Raw genomic sequence first — 24,180 nt, forward strand, 5'->3', positions numbered from 1 at the left:
CAGCACAGATCTTAAGTCCATATTTTGTGGGTTTAGATGATATGTTGTGCCTGAAGGGGCAGAGGCCCCAAAATGAAAATGGCATAAGCTGCTCATCAACAGTAACATTGGGCCCAGGGTTGTAAAACAAGGAAAGGCAGTTCACCCACTTGTCCCACACTGACCTGATTGCAGCTAGCTTGTCTCTCTGCCGCCGAGCTGGTCTGGTGTCTCAGTTATCGAAGCGGGTAATCCTGGAAATAATGTGAAAGTTTTTCAGAGACATTGTTGTACGGAAAAGTTAACCCCCAGTTTCTGCAGCCCACAAGGATTCTGTGGATTCCCCATTGGATCTGAAAATACCAGCAAGGACAAGAACGCTAAAGTGTGCATGTACAGTTGAAGTCGGAAGTTTACATACACTTACGTTGGAGTCATCAAAAGTCGTTTTTCAACCACTCCACAAATTTCTTGATAACAAACTATAGTTTTGGCAAGTCGGTTAGGACATCTACTTTGTGCATGACACAAGTAATTTTTCCAACATTTGTTTATTTCACTTATAATTCACTGTATCACATTTCCAGTGGGTCAGAAGTTTACATACACTAAATTGACTGCCTTTAAAACAGCTTGGAAAATTCCAGAGAATGATGTAATGGCTTTAGAAGCTTCTGATAGGCTAATTGACAATTTGAGTCAATTGGAGGTGTACCTGTGGATGTATTTCAAGGCCTATCTTCAAACTCAGTGCCTCTTTGCTTGACATCATGGGAAAATCAAAAGAAAATCAGCCAAGACCCCAGAAAAAAATGGTAGACCTCCACAAGTCTGGTTCATCCTTGGGAGAAATTTCCAAACGCCTGAAGGTACCACGTTCATCTGTACAAACAATAGTACGCAAGTATAAACACCATGGGACCACGCAGCCGTCATACCGCTCAGGAAGTAGACACGTTCTGTCTCCTAGAGATGAACGTACTTTGGTGCGAAAAGTGCAAATCAATCCCAGAACAGCAAAGGACCTTGTGAACATGCTGCAGGAAACAGGTACAAAAGTATCTATATCCACAGTAAAATGAGTACTATATCGACATAACCTGAAAGGCCGCACAGCAAGAAAGAAGCCACTGCTCTGAAACCGCCATTAAAAAAAGTCAGACTACGGTTTGCAACTGCACATGGGGACAAAGATCATACTTCTTGGAGAAATGTCCTCTGGTCTGATGAAACAAAAATAGAACTAAGGCCATAATAACCATCGTTATGCTTGGAGGAAAAAGGGGGAGGCTTGCAAGCCAAAGAATACCATCCCAACCATGAAGCACGGGGGTGGCAGCATCATGTTGTGGGGGTGCTTTACTGCAGGAGGGACTGGTGTACTTCACAAAATAGATGGCATCATGAGGGAGGAAAATTATGTGGATATATTGAAGCAACATCTCAAGACATCAGTCAGGAAGTTAAAGCTTGGTCGCAAATGAGTCTTCCAAATGGACAATGACCCCAATCATACTTCCAAAGTTGTGGCAAAATGGCCTAAGGACAACAAAGTCAAGGTACTGGAGTGGCTGTCACAAAGCCCTGACCTCAATCCTATAGACAATTTGTGGGCAGAACTGAAAAAGCGTGTGCGAGCAAGGAGGCCTACAAACCTGACTCAGTTACACCAGCTCTGTCAGGAGGAATGGGCCAAAATTCACCCAACTTATTGTGGGGAGATTGTGGAAGGCTACCCAAAACGTTTGACCCAAGTTAAACAATTTAAAGGCAATGCTACCAAATACTAATTGAGTGCATGTAAACTTCTGACCCACTGGGAATGTGATGAAATAAATAAAAGCTGAAATCAATCATTCTCTCTACTATTATTCTGACATTTCACATTCTTAAAATAAAGTGGTGATCCTAACTGACCTAAGACAGGGAGTTATTACTAGGATTGAATGTCAGGAATTGTGATAAACAGTTTAAATGTATTTGGCTAAGGTGTATGTAAACTTCTGACTTCAACTGTATATGCTGACTCGGTGAGCGAGTTTATAAGGAAGTGTATAGGAGATGTTGTACCCACTGTGACTATTAAAACTTGACCTAACTTTCCCTGACTATTAAAACTTTACAAAACTGAAAGGACATACAACCGGATTTAATCATGGCAAGTTGTCTGTAAACATGACCGAATACAAACAGTGTAGTTATTCCCTCCGTAAGGCAATCAAACAAGCAAAGCGTCAGTATAGAGACAAAGTGGAGTCATATTTCAATGGCTCAAACACGAGCCGTATGTGGCAGGGTCTACAGACAATCACGGATTACAAAAAGAATACCAGCCCCATTGCGGACATCGACGTCTTGGTCCCAGAGAAATTAAACAACTTCTTTGCGCGCTTTGAGAACAATACAGTGCCACCGACACGGCCCGCTACCAAAGACTGTGGGCTCTCCTTCTCCGTGGCCGACGTGAGTAAAACATTTAAACGTGTTAACCCTCGCAAGGCTGCCTGCCCAGGCGGCATCCCTAGCTGCGTCCTCAGAGCATGCGTAGACCAGCTGGCTGGTGTGTTTACGGACATATTCAATCAATCCCTATCCCAGTCTGCTGTCCCCACATGCTTCAAGATGGCCACCATTGTTTCTTTTCCCAACAAAGCTAAGGTAACTGAACTAAATGACTATCGCCCTGTAGCACTCACTTCTGTCATCATGAAGTGCTTTGAGAGACTAGTCAAGGATTACATCTACCTGTTACCCTTGTCATGACGTTGGCCTGTTGGGGGAGTTTTATGACCCCCATAAATAACTTTCCCCTTTTTCCTCTCTACTCAACCAATGTGACTATTGAAAATCCCTTTGTTAACATGGAGAGTCTGGTAACATCAAAAGGTGGGAAACAACCATATTTCGGTAATCCAACCAGTTGAAAATATGTGCTGGTACTTAATGAATATGATGTCAGATCAGTTGGCGTCTGAGACATTATTACTGATAGGACGGCAAACTATATCTTGGAAAGTATACACATTCTAGATATCAGATTCACATGGAATTGTTGAGCAATTTAAATGTTTAAATATGAAACTATTTGTGAAAAGATTAAATGTAATTTTAGCTTCGAAATTAGAGAATTGGTTTTCATGAGTGAACTATGCTCAACTCAGTGGCCCCGCCCATGTGAACAGACACTGGTTGTAAACTATGAAACACGGCCTCTCTCCCAACCCTATTTAAGCCACTTTACGAAAATGTAACTTCCTGTTCCGAGGACGTGAGGACGACGGTCCTACTTTAAAAAGGCTCAGATAATAACCTAACGAAATTAGCATCGTGTTCAATGTGAAGGTGACTATCGACATGCCGAAAGGATGAATTTCGATTATACCAGCCAGAATATAGCATGAGCATATATCATGGCAACTTTCTATGAACTTTGAACTCTTATTCACTAAAGAAGTGATACCCTCTCTGCCCGCTAAACGTGGGCTAGGAGAGAATGGACAGAGTATCCATTCGACCACGCTCCAGTTCACCATTAGACATTCTTCAGAGGACCAGAGATCCATGCTGGAAAACACCGCCTTCTATGACCAATCTACCGAAGCGCAGCTCAGAGAATATATTTATTGCATTTTCCTTTTTCAAATGGGCTGTTAATTAGAATGCATAAGATACTGTATTTACGATAGCATAGCTGCCTACAGCCCGATAGAGACAAAACCTTTTCTCCTCAGTCTTCCCGCTGTTTCACTCAAACCAAACCTCCTTTCTTTGTGTAACCAGCCATCATATCTGTTCCGTCCGCTAGGGACGTTTTCCTTTATGACATAAATTGTAATCAATGTATGATCCATTCTGTGATTTTAGGTATTTAGTAAATAAATAATTAAACCAAATGTTGTATTGCTGATTCAACTTGTTAGCCAGGGTTCGTGAAGATTTTACAACTTTCAGATGAGACTAAATAAGGTGACGATTAAATATTGACTGCTATTGAGGAAAAAGATTACCAGGTCTTTAAGAGTTTATTTGGAAGATAACAGCTCTATAAACATTATTTCGTGGTGCCCGACTTTATAGTTAATTACATTTACCTGATTAGCTTAATCAGGTAATATTAATTACAGAGAAATGATTTTATAGAATAGCATGTCATATCACTTAATCCGGCATAGCCAAAGACACGACACCCTAGACCCACTCCAATTTGCTTACCTCCCCAATAGGTCCACAGACAATGCAATAGCCATCACACTGCCCTATCCCATCTGGACAAGAGGAATACCTACGTAAGAATGCTGTTCATTGACTACAGCTCAGCATTGAACTCCACAGTACCCTTCAAACTCATCATTAAGCTTGAGACCCTAGGTCTCGACCACAGCCTGTGCAACTGGGTCCTGGACTTCCTGACGGGCCGCCCTCTGGTGGTGAAGGTAGGAAACAACATCTCTACACCGCTGATCCTCAACACTGGGGCCCCACAAGGGTGCATTCTCAGCCATCTCCTGTACTCCCACGACTGTGTGGCCATGCACGCCTCCAACTCAATCATCAAGATTGCAGACGACACTACAGTGGTAGGCTTGATTATCAACAACGACGAGATAGCCTACAGGGAGGAGGTGAGGGCCCTCGGATTGTGGCGTCAGGAAAATAACCTCTCACTCAATGTCAGCAAAACAAAAGAGATGATCTTGGACTTCAGGAAACAGCAGAGGGAGCAACCCCTATCCACATCGACGGCACAGCAGTGGAGATGGTGGAAAGTTTTCATTTCCTCACATATCACCGACAAACTGAAATGGTCCACGCACAGACGGTGTGGTGAAGAAGGTGCAACAGCGCCTCTTCAACCTCAGGAGGCTGAAAAAAATGTGGCTTGTCAACGAAAACCCTCTAACTTTTACAGGTGTACAATTGAGAGCATCCTGTCAGGCTGTATCACCGCCTGGTACGGCAACTGCACCGCCCACAATTGCAGGGCTCTCCAGAGGGTGGTGTGGTCTGCACAACGCATAATCGGGGGCAAACTACCTGCCCTCTAGGACACCTACAATACCAGATGTCACAGGAAGGCAAAAAGATCATCAAGGACAATAACCACCCGAGCCACTACCTGTTCACCCCGCTTCCATCTAGAAGGCGAGGTCAGTACAAGTGTAATGGAGTTGGGACAGAGAGATAGAAGCTGTTTTTCAATCTCAAGGCCATCAGATTGTTAAACAGCCACCACTAGCACAGAGAGGCAGCTGCCTACCTAAAGACTTGATATCATTGGCAACTTTAATAAATGGATAACGAATCACTTTAAGAAATTTTACATATCTCGCATTACTCATCTCATATGTACGTATATACTGTATCCTTCACTATTTATTCTTTATCTGTTGCATCTTAGCTGCTCTTTCACTGCGCATCCATATATTTTATACTTATATATTCTCATCCCATTCCTTACTAGATTGTGTGTATTAGGTTTTATTGTGGAATTGTTAGATATTAGGTTGTGGATTTGTTAGATATTACCTATTAGATACTGCTGCACTGTCGGTGTCACGGTCGTCGTATGAATGAGACCAAGGCGCAGTGTGTGTATCGTTCCACATCTTTATTTATCTGTGAAACTATGCAAGACATACAATAAACTAAAAACAACAAACCGTGACGAAGCGGTGCAACATTAACTAACTCAAAATAATCTCCCACAAACACTAGTGGGAAAAACAACAACTTAAATATGATCCCCAATTAGAGACAACGATGACCAGCTGCCTCTAATTGGAATCATACAAAAACACCAACCTAGAAAAAAGAACCTAGAACACAACATAGAAAATGTAAACTAGACAAAAAACCCAACATAGAAAAAATGTCACATCCTGACCAGTAAAGGGGTTATTTGTTCTTATTAGTTTGGTCAGGACGTGGCAGGGGGTATTTGTTTTATGTGGTTCAGGGTGTGTTTGAGTATGTGTTCATGTAGAGGGGTATTTTTTGGTTAGTTCTATGTTGTTAGTTCTATGTCTGTGCTAGGGTATTGTATTTCTATGTTTAGGTATGGGGATTGGGGCCTTCAATTGGAGGCAGCTGTCTATCGTTACCTCTGATTGAAGGTCCTATATTTAGGAGTGTGTTTGTTTTGGGTATTGTGGGAGATTGTTTCTTGTTTTGGTGTATGCCTGACGAGACTGTCTAGTTTGTTTGTTTTTTGTATATGTTGTTTGTGTTTTTCCTTCTTCACAAATAAAAAGAAGATGAGTATACATTTTCCCGCTGCGTTTTGGTCTACACCCTATGACACCCGTGACAAAAAACCTATAACACAACATAGAAAATTTAAACTAGACAAAAACCCAACATAGAAAAAAGAAACTAGAACCAAACATAGAAATAAACTAGACAAAACCCCCCAGTCACGCCCTGGCCTACTCTACCATAGAAAAATACGAGCTCTCTATGGTCAGGACGTGACAGTCGGATCTAGAAGCATACACATTTCTCTAGACTTGCAACAACATCTACTAACCATGAGTATGTGACCAATAACATTTTATTTTATTTTATTTGATACAGGGGGTACTGGTATAGCGTCAATGCGCAGGGCCATAGGTTAGTCAAGGTAATTTAGGTAATATGTACCGAACCAGTAATAGTTTGGACACACCTACTCATTTCAGTTGTTTGTTTTTTTTTTACTATTTTCTACATGGTAGAATAATAGTTAAGACATCAAAACTATGAAATAACACATATAGAAGAATCATGTTGTAACCAAAAAAAAGTGTTATAGTTTTGATGTCTTCAATAATATTCTACAATGTAGAAAATAGTAAAAATAAAGAAAAACCCTTGAATGAGTAGGTGTGTCGAAACCTTTGACTGGTACTGTATATATTTATAAAAAATATATAAAAAATTGGAAAAGGCCCTCCATGAGCTAGATGTAGATTAACCGTGTTCAGCCACAACTGTGTCTGAGCCATTTAGGGATTGCAGCCAGTTACCCACCTAGCTCTGCCCTCTTCAAGCTTTCCATGCCCATAGTCACAATCGCTGTCACTACTCTGCTGTCATTCACAGGGACCTGGCACCCCCTGCTAAAGATGATGAACACCTCTTTAAGGGGAATAAAGGCAAATGTAGAAAAAATGCGATGTTCCTAAACCCCTGTGACTCATTGTTGAACTGTCTGTGAAAGTGTACCTCTCTCTCACTCTTGGTTCTTTCAAGTCAACTGGGAACTCAGGGAAAAAATTAGGTCAAATCATGATATCAGTGATCTTCAGGTTGGAAAGTTAGAGCATATACACATTTTATGTGATAAATGTGTCACGGGTTCACAATTGAACTTTTTCTGAGATCTCTGCCAAACAGCGAAGAAAGGAGCCGACCTAATCCCGCCTCCCACTTTTAACTTGCAACCCCATTGAAAATAATTTTATTTGCCATTCAACATTGTCAATCTTCCCTCACTGACTGTGTAGGCTCATTGCATGGTTTGATCAGATCATTATGGCAACATATATCTACTAAAATGAGAGGGAAAAGTGAGTGTACAACATAACATCCATTTCATAGGATAACACATATGGGCTAAAAGGCAATTTTATGTAACAAATTTTTCATTAGATTGTAACTTTTCTACTGTAGTCAGCTGACGGCAAGCATATCCTTGTAAATGAATTGCTGTTGTAGATATAATAGATAGATCCATGTATCGGTAACCAGGCTATCAAAATGTATACAATGGGTGGGTCTAATCCTGAGTGCTTACTGGCCTCATTCCAGCCGGTGTCTATTTCACAAGTTACCACCGGCTGAATCTAAGATGTTAAAAAGCCTATTTACCTTGTTCCATCTGACTGGCAATCCACTGTCTCATCAGCCCAGCCAGGCAATTTATACATTTGATTTCCACTATAAAAAACATCTAGACATTATCTCAACAGCGGAGATTTGTAATAAACCTTGCTGTCTGTCTTTCCGACATTTCCAACATTGTTTCAATATTCAAATTCGATCTCCAGCTATAATGTATTGGGAGTCGGGATGAGACAAACAGGCAGGCAGCTTTTCTCATCAAGTCAAAATCATGAATCAGCATAATTGTTATGGATATACAAAGCAATATCAATAGAAACAGATCAAATGAAACAAAGTGCAGCTAGTTTGCAGTCTTTCCAGCTTCAGTTTGAAGTGATTGTGCTAACTCTGTTGTTGGCTATAAAATGGGAAAGTATTCTTATAACGTGTGTTTGTATCAAATACCCTACTCATTGAAATTTGTGTATTGATTATATATAGCATGATGAATGCTGATCATTTCAATCAACAGCTGCAGTGTTGCTGATTGGATTACCCCATACCATAGAATAGGTGTCACGCCCTGACCATAGAGAGCCCTTGGTTCTCTATGGTGTTGTAGGTCAGGTGACTAGGGGGTGTTCTAGTCAATTATTTCTATGTTTAGGTTTTAGTATGGTTCCCAACTAGAGGCAGCTGATTATCGTTGTCTCTAATTGGGGATCATACTTAAGGTCTCCCTGTACCCACCTGCATTTGTGGGATATTGTTTGTGTTTGTGCTTGTTGCACCACGTAAGTCACGGTTCATTGCTTGTTTATTGTTTTGTTTTCACTTAATAAAAGGATGTGGAACTCAAATCACGCTGCGCCTTGGTCCGTCCATTATCACGAGCATGACAATAGGCTATGTGAAAGGTTATGAAGGCAGACACATGGAATTATTTGATTTGGATGGCTCATGGATGGTTGGCCTGACAGAAAAGTAGGCAGATGTTTTCTTATCTAAAATGTGGGTGAATCTTTGCTTCAGTATAGGCTACATTTCTCGAGCTCGTTATTGTGTTTCACGCACGGGACTCGAGCCTGGATGGACTCATGCTTGGTAAAAACTTTAAAGCATATTGCACACTATATTCCAAAATCCTAACAAAATACACCAGCGACATCATTTAGGAGATAAAGGTTGTGAGCACAGTGTTTCTGATCAGATTGACAATTATCTTCTAATATATTTGTGTGGCAATATGGTGCTATCTTTAGAGCACAGCATTTTCAGCTTGGTTTCCAGAGCGAAAGAGAAATGAAATAGGCTACTATCGGTAAAAACCAAAATAAGATTTATTTATTTTATTTTATTTTTATTTCACCTTTATTTAACCAGGTAGGCAAGTTGAGAACAAGTTCTCATTTACAATTGCGACCTGGCCAAGATAAAGCAAAGCAGTTCGACAACATACAAAAACACAGAGTTACACATGGAGTAAAACAACATACAATCAATGATGCAGTAGAAGAAAAAAAAATAAAAAAATAAAAAATAAAAGATTATATACAATGTGAGCAAATGATGTGAGATAAGGGAGGTAAAGGCAAAAAAATGCCATGGTGGCAAAGTAAATAAAGTATAGCAAGAAAAACACTGGAATGGTAGATTTGTAGTTTGAAGAAAGTTCAGAGATAAAATATAAATAATATGGTGCAAAGGAGCAAAATAAATAAAATAAATAAATACAGTAGGGGAAGAGGTAGTAGTTTGGGCTAAATTATAGATTATGTACAGGTGCAGTGATCTGTGAGCTGCTCTGACAGCTGGTGCTTAAAGCTAGTGAGGGAGATAAGTGTTTCCAGTTTCAGAGATTTTTGTAGTTCGTTCCAGTCATTGGCAGCAGAGAACTGGAAGGAGAGACGACCAAAGGAGGAGTTGGCTTTAGGGGTGACCAGAGAGATATACCTGCTGGAGCGCGTGCTACAGGTGGGTGCTGCTATGGTGACCAGTGAGCGGAGATAAGGGGGGACTTTACCTAGCAGGGTCTTGTAGATGACCTGGAGCCAATGTGTTTGGCGACGATTATGAAGCGAAGGCCAGCCAACGAGAGCGTACAGGTCGCAGTGGTGGGTAGTATATGGGGCTTTGGTGACAAAACGGATGGCACTGTGATAGACTGCATCCAGCTTGTTGAGTAGGGTATTGGAAGCTATTTTGTAAATGACATCGCCGAAGTCGAGGATTGGTAGGATGGTCAGTTTTACGAGGGTATGTTTGGCAGCATGAGTGAAGGATGCTTTGTTGCGAAATAGGAAGCCAATTCGAGATTTCACTTTGGATAGGAGATGATTGATGTGAGTCTGGAAGGAGAGTTTACAGTCTAACCAGACACCTAGGTATTTGTAGTTGTCCACAAATTCTAAGTTAGAACCGTCCAGAGAAGTGATGCTGGACAGGCGGGCAGGTGCAGGCAGCGATCGGTTGAAGAGCATGCATTTAGTTTTACTTGTGTTTAGGAGCAGTTGGAGACCACGGAAGGAGAGTTGAATGGCATTGAAGCTCGTCTGGAGGGTTGTTAACACAGTGTCCAAAGAAGGGCCAGAAGTGTACAGAATGGTGTCGTCTGCGTAGAGGTGGATCAGAGATTCACCAGCAGCAAGAGCGACATCATTTATGTATACAGAGAAAAGAGTTGGCCCAATAATTGAACCCTGTGGTACCCCCATAGAGACTGCCAGAGGTCCAGACAGTAGGCCCTCCGATTTGACACACTGAACTCTGTCAGAGAAGTAGTTGGTGAACCAGGCGACGCAATCGTTTGAGAAACCAAGGCTACTGAGTCTGCCGATGAGGATGTGGTGATTAACAGAGTCAAAAGCTTTGGCCAGGTCAATGAATACGGCAGCACAATATTGTTTCTTATCGATGGCGGTTACGATGTCGTTTAGGACCTTGAGCGTGGCTGAGGTGCACCCATGACCAGCTCTGAAACCAGATTGCATAGCGGAGAGGGTGCGGTGGGAATCGAAATGGTCGGTAATCTGTTTGTTAACTTGGCTTTCGAAGACCTTAGAAAGGCAGGGTAAGATGGGTCTGTAGCAATTTGGGTCAAGAGTGTCACCTCCTTTGAAGAGGGGGATGACAGCAGCTGCTTTCCAATCTATGGGAATCTCAGACGACACGAAAGAGAGGTTGAACAGGCTAGTAATAGGGGTTGCAATAATTTCGGCAGATAATTTTAGAAAGAAAGGGTCCAGATTGTCAAGCCCAGCTGATTTGTAGGGGTCCAGATTTTGCAGCTCTTTCAGAACATCAGCTGAATGGATTTGGGAGAAGGAGAAATGGGGGAGGCTTGGGCGAGTAGCTGTGGGGGGTGCAGTGCTGTTGAATGCAGTAGGGGTAGTTAGGTGGAAAGCATGGCCAGCCGTAGAAAAATGCTTGTTGAAATTCTCAATTATAGTGGGCTTATCGGTGGTGACAGAGTTTCCTATCCTCAGTGCAGTGGGCAGTTGGGAGGAGGTGTTCTTATTCTCCATGGACTTTACAATGTCCCAGAACTTTTTAGAGTTGGAGTTGCACGAAGCGAATTTCTGTTTGAAAAAGCTAGCCTTGGCGTTTCTAACTGCCTGTGTGTATTGGTTTCTAACTTCCCTAAAAAGTTGCATATCGCGGGGGCAGTTCGATGCTAATGCAGAACGCCACAGGATATTTTTGTGTTGGTTAAGGGCAGTCAGGTCTGGGGAGAACCAAGGGCTATATCTGTTCCTGGTTCAAAATTTCTTGAAAGGGGCATGCTTATTTAAGATGGAGAGGAAGGCATTTAAAAAAAATAACCAGGCATCCTCTACTGACGGGATGAGGTCAATATCCTTCCAGGATACCAGGGCCAGGTCGATTAGAAAGGCTTGCTCGTTGAAATGTTTCAGGGAGCGTTTGACAGTGATGAGTGGAGGTCGTTTGACCGCTGACCCATTACGGGTGCAGGCAATGAGGCAGTGATCGCTGAGATCTTGGTTGAAAACAGCAGAGGTGTATTTAGAGGGCACGTTGGTTAGGATGATATCTATGAGGGTGCCAGTGTTTGCGGCATACCATGGTCATACCATGTAACCCAATTGGTTGGACGCTACAGACAAAAGTTTGCACATCAGCGTTACCAATTTCACATGAGTCCACCATCAAACGGAGAAGACCATTGTGTTCGTGAGAGTCCCCCCTTTCCATAAAGTAGTCATATCGTTTTTAGGCCACACCGTTCGGACGGTACAGACGTTTTCGTGAGAACGGTTTTCTTTCGAGATGCCTCCTGGTGCAGATGTGGAAGGCTGACGTAGGCGAATGTGGTGGATTGAGATGCGGCCCATGCAAAAAAAAGTTCTCTAGTTTAATTTGACGGATTTTGATGGGGATTTTTTATTTGTTAGATTTACGCATGGGTGCGTCAATAGACTCTTTAAAGTGTTTAATCCTTATAAGTATTAAACACATACTATCATTAGCAAAGCTGATGCCACGCCCACCTGTGTATTTCTATTATACTCACACACACTCATACACACACACAAAATAGGAGTAACGTTATTACACAGTAATTACCATATGATATGACAAGATAATATTGTTTCAATAACAGCATTACTACACAAGTAGAAGAGCAACGTAATGTGAAATATTACCGACCGGTCTTGCCAGTATCATAAGGAATCAACAGATTCTCATGACTGTGTTAAATCCAAAAGGTAATGTTTGATCTTATGTGTTCTGTATCTGTGAAAAAAATTGTAAGATCTTTAAAGATTAGCATGATTAGTGAGTATCAGAGTATGTGATGTAACACTAGTCTCAATTTCTGTACATCATCAAGACAAACTCATATGTTGATACAACATAACAGCTATCATGCTGTTAGACACCAGCCTTTTTCTACTTGACAAGATTTTCACATTGTCACTAGATGGCAGCAGTGAATATGGCTTAAAAACTTGTCTCGTAAGCTATTGTTTTGGTTGTTGATTTGTACCCTCAATTGATGCCTTCTGGAGATGTATTTTGTTACATATTCCTGAATGGTTTGTAAAATGTAAAACTGTACAAAAACAGATAAACAGATAAAATCCATACAAACTGCTTTTTTAAGTATTGAGAATACTTATTGCACACTTGAGACTTTATGTTGCTAACAATCTATCACTTGGTTTTACTTTGGTAGCATAAGCAGCGATGGGACTACTAAAGCCACACTCCTTAATTTGTGCATACCCTCAAAGAGTATGCAACAAAAATGTAAACAATGGAGAAAATGCATCCCATGACCTTTTCACATACAAATAGTACTTGATACGTCTGTAGTTCTCAGTGAATGACTTTTCAGGATAGAGCAACATACATTATTTGTAGCTACATTTTCCAATGACAACAACAAATGATCAATGGAGTTCTAGGTCCTTTGTTTGTGGTTACTGATAAGGTAAGACGTGTCAAAATCAAAGGATATAATTCATTATTTGAAATTATACAGTGGCTTTATTCAGATATTTCCATGTAAAAAACATTTTTTTTTTTCCTCTAAGAATTACATGAAAACTACAGCATGCTTGGCACCCATCAGTTACCTAAAGACTAATCAATTAATTTGTCTTGAATTGCTTAAGTTTGTAGTAAAAATGCAGTGTTGCACATCACCTATGACATTGCATTTACATTGCACCAAAGAGGGTCACATAAATACAAATCAAATCAAATGTTATTGGTCACATACACATGGTTAGCAGATGTTAATGCGAGTGTAGCGAAATGCTTGTGCTTCTAGTTCCGACAGTGCAGTAATATCTAGCAAGTAATCTAACAATTCCACAACAACTACCTAATACACACAAATCTTGAGGGGTGAAATAAATATGTACATATAAATATATGGATGAGTGATGAACGAGCGGCATAGGCAAGACGCAATAGATGGTATAAAATACAGTATATACATATGAGATGAGTAATGTAAGATATGTAAACATTATTAAAGTGTCATTATTTAAAGTGACGAGTGGTCCATTCATTAAAGTGGCCAATGATTCGAGTCTGTATGTAGGCAGCAGCCTCTCTGTGTTAGTGAAGGCTGTTTAACAGTCTGATGGCCTTGAGATAGATGTTTTTCAGTCTCTCTGTCCCAGCTTTGATGCACCTGTACTGACCTCGCCTTCTGGATGGTAATGGGGTGAACAGGCAGTGGCTCGGGTGGTTGTTGTCCTTGATGATCTTTTTGGCCTTCCTGTGAAATCGGGTGCTGTAGGTGTCCTGGAGGGCAGGTAGTTTTCCCCCAGTTATGCGTTGTGCAGACCGCACCACCCTCTGGTGAGCCTTGCAGTTGAGGGCGGTGCAGTTGCCATACCAGGCGGTGATACAGCCCGACAGGATGCTCTCAATTGTGCATCTGTAAAAGTTTGTGAGTGTTTCAGGTGACAAGCTAAAATTCCTCAGCCTCCTGAGGTTGAAGAGGTGTGTACATTCGTGATGTGTACGCAGAGGAACTTAAAACGTTCCACCTTCTCCACTACTGTCCCGTCGATGTGGATAGGGGGGTGCTCCCTCTGCTGTTTCCTGAAGTCCACGATCATCTCCTTTGTTTTGCTGACATTGAGTGAGATGTTGTTTTCCTGACCACACTCCGAGTGCCCTCACCTCCTCCCTGTAGGCTATCTTGTCGTTGTTGGTAATCAAGCCCACTACTGATGTGTCACCTGCAAACTTGATGATTGAGTTGGAGGCATGCATGGCCACGCAGTCATGGATGAACAGGGAGTACAGGAGGGGGCTGAGCACACACCCTTGTGGGGCCCCAGTGTTGAGGATCAGCGACGTGGAGATGTTGTTTCCTATCTCCACCACCTGGAGGTGGCCCGATCAGAAAGTCCAGGACCCAATTGCACAGGGTGGGGTTGAGACCCAGGGCCTCAAGCTTAACGATGAGCTTGGAGGGTACTATGGTGTAGAATGCTGAGCTGTAGTCAATGAACAGCATTCTTACATAGGTATTCCTCTTGTCCAGATGGGATAGGGCAGTGTGCAGTGTGATGGCGATTGCATCGTCTGTGTACATGTTGGGGTGGTATGCAAACTGAAGTAGATCTAGGGTGGCAGGTAAGGTGGAGGTGATATGATCCTTGACTCGTCTCTCAAAGCACTTTATGATGACAGAAGTGAGCGTTACGGGGTGATAGTCATTTAGTTCAGTTATCTTTGCCTTCTTGGGTACAGGAACAATGGTGGCCATCTTGAAGCACGTGGGGACAGCAGACTGGGATAGGTAGCGATTGAATATGCTCGTAAACACACCAGCCAGCTGGTCTGCGCATGCTCTGAGTACGTGGTTAGGGACGCCGTCTAGGCCAGCAGCCTTGCGAGGGTTAACACGTTCAGATGTCTTACTCAGGTCGGCCACGGAGAAGGAGAGGGGGGGCCGCAGTCCTTGGTAGCGGGCCGTGTCGGTGGCACTGTATTATCCTAAAATACTTTCCAATGTCTTCATTTCTCATCAACTTCAATTTTATCATAACTGTCTGTCGTCTTGTAGGCAAATTACAAGGGATGGACTATTAGGCTTATAGTTTGTACATTATAAAGATACAGATTTGCAGTGAATTATAGGCTACTATTACCAGATTATGCAATTATAAATGCCATAATCTTTTCCGTTTTTGATAAACCTTCCAGATAAACCTAGACAAGTTAAGATAAACAGTCAAAATAAACGTAATAAATGGATAAAATCAAAGTAGGTATACAATCAAGGATCTGGGGGCCTACTATTGACATAAAAAAATATACGCCCATCATCGAGACGCTATAACTACGTCAGACGCAGGTGGCGTTAGAGGGGCGTGTCATGTCTCCATATCAGCTGTACTGTTTAGTGTCATGCTCGCGCTCCATTGATACTGGCTGCTAGTTCTAGAGCGTGGAGCGGACTAGGGAAAAACATAAAGGAAAAACGAAAACAATCAAGCGGCAACATTTAATACAATAATGATAGCGACACAACTGCAGGCACTGGCATCCCTTCGGTGACAGTCAAGACATCACAAGGAAGAGGAGGAAGAGCTAGGAGAAGACCGCACATCTGGGAAGACTTAAAAGATTTAAAAGTAGCTGAAGCTTACTTGACCACAGGTAGTTATCGCGCGTCAAAGAATATCAAAGTGCAGGTCATGCGGATATCTCCGGGTGGAGATCGAGCTGTGTTTCATTGCTAGTAGAGTTCTTCTTGGGAAGAAGATCACTTCTTTTCAGCTGAACAAGAACAGGGGAAAGCCATGTCCCGAAGAAAGCAGAGCAAACCCCGGCAGATCAAACGTAAGAACAAATAAGTTCACATTTATCTTTAAAGCGGCAATCAGCTGTTAAAACAATAACAAAGCGAGATCCCCGCTACTGTTTCGCTAAAAAACTGAGGGATTGGGCTGGGTAAATGTAACCACTCTCAAAGAGCTATGGATGCAAGGAGGGATCATTATAGTTGTAACCATGTTTTGAGTCTATATAGCATTTGTTTACAAGTACTTTGTTTACAAACATTGGAATAGCCCAAAACAAGCTTATATTTTGGGTTCTGATGGGGTACAGGAGTTGAACTAATCTCATGAGGCATGTATAAGTTATATTCTTAAAGAATCAATGGGTAAATATTAATTTATAACTCAACAAAATGTATGTATCTACTGCAGATTTCCCCTTTAAGTGTCATTGTGCAGTTGGGAGTGTGAAATATATACTTTGACAGGTTTGTGAAATTCAGCAGTGACCAACATAATATTTCCAGCATTTCCCTCAAACCTAATTAAAAAATGTTATTATGTAACAATATATTTTTTAAGAATGTTGTGAAAATGTGCATTGTTTCTTCATTTTGTGTAGGGTAGCCAACATTTTTAATGATAGCCTAGGTTACTGACACAAACCAATTTAAAATATAGTCAGCTAGCATAATATTGAGCACGTAGGCTAGCCTTCTATTATAAATGTTAAATAGGCCCTACTATAGCATATATATTCAAAATTAATTTCAAAATAATGTCATGTTTTATTTTAAATGTGATAAAGCACATCTCACTCAGTGGCAAGCAACATCTGCAGGCTCTCCAGCTCAACTCTCCACAGTGAGAGTGTGCAATAAATGATTAAATGTGTGAAACATCATAGAGTGAAAGCTATTATTCTTTTAGATCTAGGCTAGGTTACATTTGAAAAATGCTTAATGCGGTCTATCGCAGTAGATTTAAACATTTTGTTACCTAATTAGTTAGGGCCATTTAGCCTAACTTGCAGTTTATCTTTACTTTATTTACAGTTGCTGTAGGCTTAATAAAAAGTTGAATTTGCTCTTTTAAAAACGTTTTGTCCATTGGCAACTGAACTGAAACAGTGGCTTCCTGTTTAATTCTGTTGTGGAAACGTCACTGTTCTCTGAAAAAGGTGATGTGAACGCAGATATACAGCGATCCGATCTCAGCCGAGATAAAGATTAAAATGTGATCTTTTTTTATTTGTTTTCTGTCTGAGGCTGCACTGAGGCTGACGTTGCATTTTCCCCCGGCTTTACTGTTCTTTTTCCAGAGATGGGGCGTCAGATAGCGCGCCTAGCTGATCTTGCCTGCTGATAGTGGGTTACAATAGGATATTTTTTCATCTATCCTTTTAACTCCATAATGCATAGGCTTCCATTTAAAATTGTTTTTATTTTGGTCTGGTGCTTGGTCTCCTTGCTTGACAAGTTCTTCCTGTTTACAAAATGTGTGAAGGTTTGCATGATTATGCAGTTAATGAAAATATAAATAATATTTACTCTCTCTCTCACACACACCCTCACTTACTGACTACTGCTGAGAAGTTGTTTTGCTCTGGTGCCAGGCGCTGTTTCAGTTCTTCATCCAGAAGAGATGCCTTCGTCTGATAAACACAGTAGCAATATCTTGGAGGTTGAGTTTAAAAGGGCTGCTCAAAAATAAAGCAGAAAGCAACTCTTGAAAAGGATAGAGAAATCACATAAGGTAACAGTAGTATACATTAAGCACTGTGTGTAAAGTGCACATAACAAAGCTTCTAGTAAAAGGCACACCATTGGGCGTTCATGCCAATGGCCCAAATCTACTCCAAATAGGATCTGCAACATGCCATCATCAAAGCAGCCACTGGAAAAGGCTACATGAGAGTGAGAGGTTTTAAAGTCTTTGACTATAAGTCAAATCCTTTCATGTTATGTTGTTGATGTTCTGTAGGCTAGCTAGTTGTAATTTAAATAATACAAAAAAACTATTTGTTATTTCCTTTTCATAGTGGTCTATCAATAGTGGTCTATCAACTGATCACACATCAGTCTAGCGTGGAATGTGGATATAGTCCAGACCCTGGAAAGGATGTATGCGTCTCAGGGTTGTCATAGCCTTTGTCTTTATCAGTTCTTACACCATCATGCTTCCCCGGCCTCTTGACGGTGCACAGAGAAACAAGTCTCATGATTCTCTTGTGCCTTGGCAGACATTTTAATGGAGGAGGAGTGGTGATAAAGACTTGGGGTTGGATTACGTCCACAATATTGTTCCATAAGCATCACAAGCTTGCTTCTTCGTACCAGCCTGTATTTTATGTTATGGTTATAGCACACTTGCTGGAATGATGGTGGCAGCATTTGGAATGATGGTCCAACAACAAATGTTGTGTCCAGCATTACAGAAGCTGAAAGCCTAAATTCAGGGTAGATATTTGTCTGCTTCTTTTGTGCGTCATTTTCCCAACGGTGAAGATCTCTCAAACTGATTATCCATCCCTCCTTGATGGAAAGATATGCATGCAGCCCACTGCATCCGGATCCCAGGGCTTTTATTTTGGCGGTTGAGATGGGAGACAGGATAAGCAGGGCGGCGATCGCTCTCCGATATTATGAGCATGAGACAGATGGAGGCGATTGGGATGGAGCTTGCATTATAATTACATTCGGCTGCTGCATTCTCATCTTTGTCGTGTTTGTGTTGTTGTTTGGGACTAGCTGGGTGTATCTCTAGATACTTTAAAAAGTGGGAGAAGAGGATAAGACCAGAAACAGGGATGGCAGGTCTGATAAGGCAACAACAAAAAGAGCCAGGAATACAGACATGGTAGATGGATGTATTGTAGGTTTAAAGCAGGCAGCTTCCCCTCTGAGATGTGCAGGGCTGATAAGGCCGCCTGCTGATCACTGGTAGATAAGCTCAGGCAGATCCACAGATACAGCTGTAGCTCTCTCTGCAGCTCTGCCCTCATGACTTCATGGGTAAAGCTCAGAGGTCACCGTGAATAATGCATGGCCTCTTATAGAAACCATGATGTCATGTCTATAGGTTCAGCCACCTCTGAATTACCCAATGACCTTATCTCTTCAGACCATGGAAGTTTATTTATGCATCAACTTTTTAATTGAGATTTTATATTTGTAACATTTGTATGGATGATTGTAACCCTTTTCTATATTATCTGACATATACTTTTATCTTTATGGGTCACATGACAGTTTCATAGTTATACAATTGAAACATTGATCCAATCTTCCCAAGCCAGTACCAAAAAAAACCCCACCGTGTTAGACAAACACACACACTCATAAACCCATATGCCCATATATACACACAGCGCCTTGGTGGCTTTCTCTTGTGTGTTTTTCCGTATTTGTTCTGCTTTTAGCTCGATGTGAACTTTTGATAAGCCCTGGGGGCCGATCTCCGGTGCAGATAGAGATTGCCAAGTATGATTAAAGTTGTTATCAGCACAGAGCAGGCAGGAGCTAAGACTCCACTGCAATAGCAAAGCGACACGTAGGAGCAGCAAGGCCTGGACCCTGGCAATCAGTTCCACCGTTAATGTGATTAATGTTGTTGTATGATTAGATGATAGGTGTGAATGCATTTCTCTCCCTCCTCTCTTTTTCAACCTCGTCTTTTTCCCCGCCCCATTTTTTTCCCCTAGCAAGCATTGTAGTTGACTAATTTAATTAAAACTAATACCACATATTACTCAGTGTAGATTCCATGTAAGATACCATTTGAGATGCAGGGAAATTTGTGTTCATTGATGATTATCTTGAATGTGCTTTTTTTGGCTAAAAATGAAGAGCATAACTTGATACTGCTAAAAGGGGGGAAAAAAGGAGAGAAAAGTACAGCATCAGCATAATGCTAAAAGTGGTTGATTTTTCTACCTATTAGAGGATGACAGATTAAGTTGGAATTGAGAGGGTTTTAAATAGTCTGTTTGCTCATTTTGTTGGTGGAGTGTTGTGTGTATCAGTTTCTTTTGCTCTTACGTTATGGTCTATAGAGCTGATGACTGTGAACAGTGTTAATGGAATCGGTGAGTGGCCTGTTAGTGGAGGGAAGTTGGCAGGGTTACAGAGGAAATGTTGCCTGTTTGGTGTGTGGATGAGTTATTACACCTTCCTGCTATTTACTCTGGGGACAGTGTAGCGTGAATTGTGACGCTCTGCTCTTTGGCCCCCCTGGAGCCATTGTAAACGGTTTCACCTCTGACCTCTGAGGCAAGAACCGCCTCTAAAGAGAGAATACTTACATGAAGGCCCAGTGCAGTCAAAAACTAGATTTTTCTGTGTTTTTTATAATATATATAAAAAACACAGCAAAATCTATTTATATATATTACATACAGTACCAGTCAAAAGTTTGGACACACCTACTCATTCAAGGGTTTTTCTTTATTTTTACTATTTTCTACATTGTAAAATAATAGTAAAGACATCAAACCTATGAAATAACACATATGCAATGATGTAGTAACCAAAAAAGTGTTAAATGAATCAAAATATATTTTAGATTCTTCAAGGTACCCACCCTTTGCCTTGATGACAGCTTTGCACACTCTTGGCATTCTTTCAACCAGCTTCATGAGGTAGTCATCTGGAATACATTTTAATTAACAGGTGCGTGCTTTCTTGAAAAGTTAATTTGGGGAATTTCTTTCCTCCTTAATGCGATTGAGCCAATCAATTGTGTTCTGACAAGGTAGAGGTGGTATACAGAAGATAGCCTTATCTGGTAAAAGACCAAGTCCATATTATGGCTAGAACAGCTCAAAAAAGCAAAGAGAAATGACAGTCCTTCATTACTTTAAGACATGAAGATCAGTCAATCAGGAAAACTCATCCCAAACCATCTCAATTGGGTTGAGCTCGGCCAGGTCATCTGATGCAGCACTCCATCACTCTCCTTCTTGGTCAAATTGCCCTTACACAGCCTGGAGGTGTGTTGTGTCATTGTCCTGTTGAAAAACAAATGATACTCCCGCTAAGCGCAAACCAAATGGGATGGCGTATCGCTGCAGAATGCTGTGGTTGTGATTAGGGATGCACGATATATCGGTGAACATATGGGAATCGGACGATTATTAGCTAAAAATGCCAACATCAGTATCGGCCTGATGTCTAGTTTAACGCCGATGTGCAAAACCGATGTCAAAGCTGACGTGCATACCTATATAACGTAGGTACATGACGTAATGACGCCACATAAAATTTTGCGCTACACGTGCAACACAGCATTCCTAACCTAGCCCACAATGTCTTCTGTGTGGATCGAGCAGTCAACAAGTCGAGCAGTCATTTTAAAGAGTAAGAACATTTCAGTGAGACAACTCAAAGGCTAAATCCATTAACGCCAAGATAATAGAATTCATTGCCCTTGACAAACAACTGTTCTCTGTCGTGGGTGATGTTGGCTTTCGCCGACTGGTTGAGCACCGGTACAGACTACCAAGTGAGCTATTTTTCAGATGTTGCCCTACCTGAGTTACTGCTATTAGCTTCACGACATACATACTATGGAACGCCGTTTGGGTCTTTGCGTTTCAATTAATATACAGTAGCACTGTCAAAGCTGTACAAAAAAGTCTGCAAACACCGGCCATGAACGATGTGTTTACAATACCATGTTGGTAATAAAGCATAATTTGTTCGACCGCAACTTCTGGGGTAGCTAGCTTTAGCTTCGTACCTAGCTAGCACCAATACAACCAGCCTGAAAACAGTAGAAACTGCAGTCATTTTCATTAATCTTAGCAATGATTTAGGAATCCTTATGAGTAAGTATTAGCTAGGTTGCCACTGGTTGTTCGCCTATTGAAATTAAACTTCAGTTCATGAAAATAAATAGCTAGCCAGCTACTTAACCCTGTTTCCCAAAGTTAACGTTATAAGCAGCCAGCTAGCGTCATCTGGCTAGTGAGGCTCGGCCAGACCGGGTTATGTGTTGTGAAGCTAGCCACAATAAGGATTAGGCACAGTAGTGGAATTTGCAGTTTGCCTTCAAAATAAAAGTATAAACATCGGTTATCGGTATCAGGTTTTTTTTGGCAAGGAAAATATCGGATATCGGGCAAAAATGTCATATCGGTGCATCACTAGTTGTGATGTCGAGATGTGTCTGTTACCAGGGGCGAAAATCTGATATCAACTTTGGAGGGGACAATTACATTACATTTTCTCGAGCAATTCCTGAGGGGGACACCAAAAGTAGTGCTGTAAAACACAGCCTACATTGTAACATGGTAAATGTATATTGAGGAACCAAAGAAATAAGGTGTTTGCCATACTCCTAACTACCGGTACCCAAAACTACACAACTAATCACAACAGCAATACTATTGCCTTTAACAAATCTTAGTTCAATCACCAGTTTAAGTTGAGAGTGGGGGTATCCATGGCATTTTCCAATTATGTTCCTATTTTACAAGTCCAAAAAATGGAGAACCTTTCATAATGTTGCCAAACAAAGACTCAACAAACTTACCTGAGACTCCCTGTCTCTGCCAGTTTGTCCCTGCATATCTGTCTCCAACTCTGCTGTCTGTGTGCCATCTGTTGCGTGGTCTGCCTAATGACATCATTGTGAAACATGACCATTAGAATTTCATTTCTTTCTTATGAACATTTTATCAACTAGTCTTTGAGATATTAGGCTACTAGGGTTCTTACTTTGCGTTTTGGTGTACTGAAAAATACTCTGATGTCCGTCTTTTTTATTTTTCTGCCATTTTTCTACCTGGCTGGCTGGCTGGCTGGCTGGCTACACACACACAGTGTGTAGGTTATTTACAGTAGGAGATGGGCTTCTATCATCTTATCTTCTATCATTCAATTTGGGCTTCGATCTAAAAGGTAGCTAGCAAATGTGAAACGGATTGCAGTGACAAGAGTTGACAGCTGTATGAGTTCACCATTTACACAACATATGCTGCAACCTTTTGTAATTTTAATAGTTTGTTTCATATTGGCTGGCTTCCAACAATAGCTGAATTTGCAAAGCTAGCGAGCACCAATTCCGTTTCAGTGGTGTTTGCTATAATCTTTGCTACCCGGGTTAAATAAAGGTGAAATAAAATAAATAAATAAAAGTTCCCTTGCGACAATTTAGCTTTTGCAACGAGACCATTAAATATATTTAAGACAATGGTAGAAGACAGTGTTATTCTGTTCAGTTTGGACTTCAGTTTATCGCTAACCTTATCACAGGGACTTTGAAGCACTAACTTACATCATCTGCATGCTGATCTTGGAATAAATTGACGATAGCAAAGATTCCATCTTTGACGACGCCACATAAATGGAATAGGTACTAGCTAGCTTAATAGTTAATATTTGCGCGCTAGCTCTGCATATTCAGCTAGTGTGTGTGTGAACCCTGCCAACATAAAACAAAACATTGCATTGGCACGATTGACTGGATGAACCTCACGTCAGTTACGTGCATTGAGTGCCTTTCAGACAGTAGACATGACCCCTCTGTTACCTTGCCAACTAAGGAACTGGCAGTGGATCAAACCATTGTGAGGCAAAGGGTGGGGAGGTCGCAATCTTTTGAAACTTAAAAACACGCTATTAAGTGTCTATAATCAGCACAATTGCTTTCATTGCGTATTATTAATATTATTTAAATTACATAGTTATGTTTACAGTGATATATTGGGGGGGACAAATCATATTTTTCCCAGGATGGGGGAGTCGTGTCCCCCCCGGGATTTCCGCCCCTGTCTGTTACATGAACTCTGTGAAGCATTTATTTGGGCTGCATTTTCTGAGGCTGGTAACACTAATGAACTTATCTTCTGCAGCAGAGTTAACTCTGTCTTCCTTTCCTGTGGCGGTCCTCATGAGAGCCAGTTTCGTCATAGCGCTTGATGGTTTTTGCAACTGCACTTTAAGAAACTTTGAAAGTTCTTGAAATGTTCCTGATTGACTGACCTTCATGTGTTAAAGTAATGATGGACTGTTGTTTCGGTTTGCTTATTTGAGCTGTTCTTGCCATAATATGGTCTTGGTCTTTTACCATTTATTTTTTGTTTACCACCCCTACCTTGTCACAACACAATCGATTGGCTCAA

The 24,180-nt window shown here is 41.2% G+C and overlaps 1 protein-coding gene across 1 annotated transcript in view; it reads left to right on the forward strand.

Annotated features, from left to right (window-relative positions):
- The first annotated feature begins 15,664 nt into the window (after positions 1 to 15,664).
- zfpm1 (zinc finger protein, FOG family member 1) overlaps positions 15,665 to 24,180 on the forward strand; it is an 85,096-nt gene continuing 76,580 nt past the window's right edge. Inside the window, exon 1 of the mRNA XM_014124275.3 lies at positions 15,665 to 16,116. Coding sequence (XP_013979750.3) covers positions 16,077 to 16,116 — 40 coding nt within the window. The 5' untranslated portion in view covers positions 15,665 to 16,076. The remainder of the gene's footprint in view (positions 16,117 to 24,180) is intronic.

Source organism: Salmo salar, chromosome 10, assembly GCF_965601325.2.
Source record: "Salmo salar chromosome 10, fSalSal1, whole genome shotgun sequence".
NCBI classification, from domain to species: domain Eukaryota; kingdom Metazoa; phylum Chordata; class Actinopteri; order Salmoniformes; family Salmonidae; genus Salmo; species Salmo salar.